This window comes from Oncorhynchus keta, chromosome 35 (genome assembly GCF_023373465.1).
Source record: "Oncorhynchus keta strain PuntledgeMale-10-30-2019 chromosome 35, Oket_V2, whole genome shotgun sequence".
NCBI classification, from domain to species: Eukaryota; Metazoa; Chordata; class Actinopteri; order Salmoniformes; family Salmonidae; genus Oncorhynchus; species Oncorhynchus keta.
Genome location: NC_068455.1, coordinates 61,784,869 through 61,790,868, shown reverse-complemented (window position 1 = coordinate 61,790,868; position 6,000 = coordinate 61,784,869). Strand labels below are relative to the sequence as shown.

At 38.8% G+C, this 6,000-nt stretch overlaps 1 protein-coding gene across 6 annotated transcripts in view; it reads left to right on the top strand.

Moving 5' to 3' along the window:
• Positions 1-1,415: 1,415 nt before the first annotated feature.
• The window catches only part of LOC118368774 (multiple PDZ domain protein), a 68,022-nt gene continuing 63,437 nt past the window's right edge, over positions 1,416-6,000 (top strand). For all 6 annotated transcript variants that reach the window (XM_052497223.1, XM_052497226.1, XM_052497224.1 and 3 more), the window contains exons 1-2: positions 1,416-1,575; positions 5,407-5,492. In XM_052497223.1, coding sequence (XP_052353183.1) covers positions 5,477-5,492 — 16 coding nt within the window. In that variant the 5' untranslated portion in view covers positions 1,416-1,575; positions 5,407-5,476. The remainder of the gene's footprint in view (positions 1,576-5,406; positions 5,493-6,000) is intronic.

The window sequence follows — 6,000 nt, the reverse complement described above, 5'->3', positions numbered from 1 at the left end:
GACAGAATTACACCGGCCTAATGTCCATTGCTCATGTTTCTTGGCCCAAGCAAGTCTCTTCTTATTATTGGTGTCCTTTAGTTGTGGTTTCTTTGCAGCAATTCAACCATGAAGGCCTGATTCATGCAGTCTCCTCTGAACAGTTGATGTTGAGCAGTGTCTGTTATTTGAACTCTGTGAAGCTTTTATTTGGGCTGCAATTTCTGAGGCTGGTAACTCTAATGAACTTATCCTCTGCAGCAGAGGTAACTCTGGGTCTTCCTTTCCTATGGCTGTCCCCATGAGAGCCAGTTTCATCATAGCGCTCAATGGTTTTTGCGACTGAAATGTTCCACATTGACTGATCTTCATGTATTAAAGTAATGATGGACTCTCGTTTTTCTCTTTGCTTATTTTAGCTGTTCTCTTCTGTATACCACCCCTACCATGTAGCAGAACAACTGATTGGCTCAAACACATTAAAATGAACTTTTAACAAGGCACACCTGTTAATTGAAATGCATTCTAGGTGACTACCTCATGAAGCTGGTTGAGAGAATGCCAAGAGTGTGCAAAGCATCAAGGCAAAGGGTGGCTACTTTGAAGAATCTCAAATATAAAACATGTTTTGGTTACCACATCATTCCATGTGTCATTTCATAGTTTTGATGTCTTCACTATTATTCTTCAATGTAGAAAATAGTAAAAAATAAAGAAAAACCCTTGAATGAGTAGGTGTGTTCGAACTTTGACTGGTACTCTATATCATTAATTTATTAGTCCAAAAAGGACTGTAGCAACAGCGGATTTCCCCTTTAAGGAGTTATTTCTTAATGATTGGGATCACTGACTTTATTGATAGGCATACATACTGAAGTATATTGAGAAACAATTCTGCATCAGCTTGAATAGGTTTCAGGACCCCTGCGCTGTGAGTAATCAGAATAACACAGGAGATCAGAACTTCACAATGTGAAGGACAGATGGAAAGATAAAGATGTGTTATCTATGTTTTGACAAATAGATAAGAATGGGGGTGCAAGTCTTATCTATTGTTTATCATTCTCATTCTTGCCAGGGAACATTTCTTCAAGCATTGATGTTACCTGCAACATTGTGAAAGTCTGTGTTATTAAGTTACATTGCATTGCATGTTCTGCCTACTCCCGCCCCCAATACCCATTATACTTTTTATGCATGGTATTTGAATGTATGTAATAGCAGACATGCCTTTTGCAATACCCATGATTATAAAAATACACCCCCTTATAAAATTGCCCAATACATATGAAATAAATCACAAATCAAGTCTGTCTGAGTGCAATACTTGAGATGATTGAGATGCAGAACAGCAGGCTGCACTTTAGGCCTAGTTGTCATGGTATCCACCAAGCGGCGCTTGTGACCTCCCAATAAACTTCCACCGTCTCTCCCATAGCTGGTCTCGATCTCAGCTCTCGGTGACGCTGTTGCTGCAAATGTCTATAGAATATCGAGTTACAATACGCCCCATCTTTAAGCCCAGTCTATGCGCCGTTAGCCGGAGTACAACAGGACACGTCCTGTGTAAGCCGCCAGCCAAGGGTCAACGCCTGTGTAAGTTTCCTTCGTTCCTATAATAGTCCTTTCATTGCATTTGGCAAGATAAAAGTTAATAAGCTTTTCCGATACATACGTAACGCTGAATTCCGAGTTGGATTTTGAGCAACAGTGTTGCTATTGTAAAGGCTACGTTTTCTGACGCTGGCGCGGTTAATGTTTCCAACGACATCTGCATTTTCTCTCCCATAGTCTATATTATATGTTTATAGTTTTGTCTGAATGTTTCAAGCACTTGGTCGGTTTCATTACGTTGTCACAACGTTATACAACTTCTTTGGCGTCTCTGATAATGTCGAATACCTGTTGATTCAGTATCCTGAAGAAGAGATGGAGAAGGAGGGGGAGTTGAGAAAAGCGGATTGTATTCATTGCCTTCTGTTGCCGAGGCGAGGCTAGATTTTAAATAATACTATGGAAACGTATAAACAGACCGTGCCGACACTTGTACAAACACATTTCAGTTTGTTAAATATGCCTTGAGTGAGCGGTGAACGAAAACTATGCTATAGTGGTGTTATGGATCCATAGGTAGAACTATCCCAGCTAGCACATAACGTTTCTTAGAGCTTGGTAAGAGCCAGTGGCGTGTATTGATGGAGGCCATGGGAAGCCATGCTTCCCCCCAAAAAATTACCAAGAAAAAAAATATATACAATTTATCTTTCAGCTCTGTGTTTTCATAATTGTCCTTAAATTCACAAGAGGCTGAATGCATCTCTCCAGAGAAAGCATCTGAGCGAGCGAAACAGCGCCTCTCTGTATGTGTAGCCCATGAGATTGTTGCAGCCTGTAGCATTGCATGCAAGGGAAGCCAGAGAGCATTTGTCCACCCTTGATTAAAAAAAACTATAATATAATAGCCAATCAGCTTTGAGCTAAACTGAGTGAGCTCAACTGTGAATGGTCCTGGCACACCAAAAAAAAAGTTTCAATGGAAGCCTGTTTTGAATTTGGCTTCGGCTTCACACTAATCACATCACATCTAGAGCAAAACATCAAATGATATTCAACAAATCTAGTTTTTTTTCTCTTGTTGTGTTGTTTTCCTTTGATGGATAGCTAGCTAAAATAGGCTCTTTCCTAAATTAGCCATGGATGGAGTTAGGGATTTTGACTTGTGGATTTTACTTAATTCTCCGTACTGGCCAATGATTATAACGCCAATTCTGACCCAACCATAAATTCATACTTTGTTCCCCTGAAAGGATGTAAGTTCAGTATGCAGCTAGATGTAGTAGGCTAATGTTGACCCAGCTCATCGTTGCCCATGTATTTTAACCAGGTAGCCTATGACAACAAAAACTGAAAGCGTATTGTATGACTGAGTCATAGAACCTTAATAAACAATGTTCATCTGTGGGAATTTCAATACTTCAGCATAACATTTCTGCAGGTTTCCTCATGGTTATATTTAGTCATGATCTGAGAACATTAAGAAAACGTTACATAAAAAACATAAGAAAACAGTAACGTTGTAAGAATGTTATTTAAAAACCGATACATTCCGTTCTCAGCGTCAACAAAACTCTATTCTCGATCTTGTTAAGTGTGTTCAGGTGAGTTGGCCACTCCCACTAATTTGCCACACCTTATCTTAATGAGTGCTTGTTTCCATTGAAATCTTTGCTTAAGTTCTCAGAACGTTTCCCTTTTTCCGGTCAGGAAACATGGCTTCGTTCCCAGAACCAATTGGAAACCAAAAACGTATGTTCCCACAACTACAAAGACCAAATTTTCTAGCTGGGATCCCTAGAAAAAAACTTCAAGAAACCATTATTCTATTGACTAGTCAATCTGTTTGTCCAAACCAAGTGATAGACCCGAAATAAAGTCTGAAGTTGTTTCTATTTTGGTTTCAAACTCGTTTTTATATTGGGTGACAAAAATGGCTATTGTCTGTAAGTTTATAGACATTTGCTGTAAATATAGCCTACTGATAGGCATATAGGCTATTCTGCCCTTGAGTTGCGTTCCCATGCAAAACTAGACAGATAGCTAACAACTAAGTCTTCAATAAAACTCCCAAGGTGTGACTTTTCTTGAATTAATATATTGAAAACGTTTATGTTGTGAAACTGCAAAATACAGAAAAGAATATACTTTAGTGTTCAATTCACACCGACATACTGTAGCTGTACATTAAACATTTGAAGTTGCATAAATACAAAGCACGCGCTAAGGTACCATGCATCTGGCATGATGCCAAACCATATAGCTAATTGTTAACCATATGGTAATTGGCTCCTTTCATTACTCTAATAATGTATAACCATCTATGTAGAATAACAAATCATATTACACTAGAAACAGTAACAAAACTACAGTATTGTATATTTTACAATTCGTTTGCATGACGCATGAGCAAAGTAATACAGCTAACGACATACATTAAAGGCATTGCAATTTGTGAGTAAATGCAACCAACATTGATATGTAAGCAACTCTATCAATAAAAAGATTATCATCATTAGCTAAATGCTTGAATCGGACTTACAAACAAATATTTTTCCAAGGCTGAAGCGTGACAAGAAATAACTACATTGAAAGACCTGCACCGTAGCGTTGTTTGTAGCAGTTTCTATACGTGCAAAACAAATTCTGTACTTCCTGTTTGCGTCGTCTTTCTAAGTACCAGAAAGCGCCACTAAGGGGGCAAATAACACCATTGAACACAATGAAAATCCAATTTAACCATTGTAATAAAATAATCTGTTACCTTCTAACAGGATGGCAGCACATAGGCTATTCTATGGCTGATAATGCCATGAGAATCAGCTCTTCAGCATATGCACCTGCACCTAATGATTGAGCTAATATAAGATTGAAGAAAATTAAATAATTAAGATCCTCCCCATACCACTTCTCATTGATAACGGATAAATGCAATTAAAGAAACCATTTTCTATCAGTGCTTGCGTGGTTTGACTGGAGTGAGTATGACAAGGTTACAGAGCAGTTAGTAAGATGATTTACTGTACTCCAACTAAATATGCAATATTTAACTTCCAGGTATTTGTATATCGATGTACCTTTTGATGTATAAAAAATGTCCCAATATAAAAGGAAGACATTTCATCCACATTTAGAACATGGACTTCATCTGCATCACTTAACCTTTCAGTTTGAAAAGCATCACTGTGCCTTGTTATAGTAACACACAACTAATTTCTTCATGTATTAGTGGATACTTGATTTACAGTAACTGAGATGTGATATGCCTATTGATTCGGCGACTGAGCATAGAAGCAGAACACCTGCCTGTTTGGCCTAACGTGCATAGTAAATGACTTTGCCAAGGCCACACAGATGACTGGCGGTGACATACATGTCACAAAGCCATTGCCAATGTCAGTTAAGGTCCCAGGAATGGCAATTGACAGATGTTAATCCCTGAATAAGAGCATTAGTCAAATACAAAGGCCCCATCAACCTGCATGTGCCTAGTAAATACCTACTTCTTCTAGTAGTATTGTAGCACCTGCACGAAACCTTTGTTCTGTAGTGTAGCAGCTCTCATCTTTTGAATAAAACAATTATTCAGCATAAAAATGTGTATTTTATATTATGTCCTGTGAAGTATGACAATTCAGAGAGTAGGCTGCTGAGATGTTTTAATTGTCTGTCAGCCTTTAAGAACACACTGGTCAGAGTGTACTTGGATATAAACACTGAATGACTTAAGTAGCCTATGTGATAATGATTGACAAAAGTAGCATTGCAACAACACTCGTAATGGTTTCATGTTGATGTCATATTCATGTGGTCAAACGTCAAATAGGGGGTGCTTATATGGAGGGTGAGTAACACATATGTATTTTTTTGCAGGCCATGACTACGTGAAGAGTAGCACTCATCGGTTGATAGGCAGCTATCACATCTACCAGGAATAAAAGACATGATTGAGACAATGGGTAAGTGATCAGTCAATGTGTGTTAGAAAAGTGTTGATTGCTAGTGTTGTCCAAGGTCTCACAACATGAAAACAGGGAGAGGTGATAATGTTTTGATGAAGAGAGTGAATTAAATTGATGTTATTATTTATTTAGATAATGTTGCTCCCCATCTCCCATAAAAAAATCCAGACTAGGCCTCAGTTATTGTAAAATCACCCTATTTCTCTAACAAACACAGACCCTGAGGAGAATCCTTGTTATGCACGCCCGAACACTCTTCTACGAAAACAACAAAGTACCCCAGAAGGTACATGCCGTTAACAGAGGAATGTGTCTGTCGAGACTCTCGTGTTATTGGTTTGTTTACTGTCTCTGCACAAAGAGGTGGGCTTGCTCTCAGAACGAACAGTGCTTTAGAACTCGTGCACGCCCTATTAGGTGTTAGTCACAGTCCACAGGCTTTGGAAATTGCCCCGTCCTCCTCGACCGGAGGACGTCAAACCCATCCTTGGCTAACAAGCCGCTT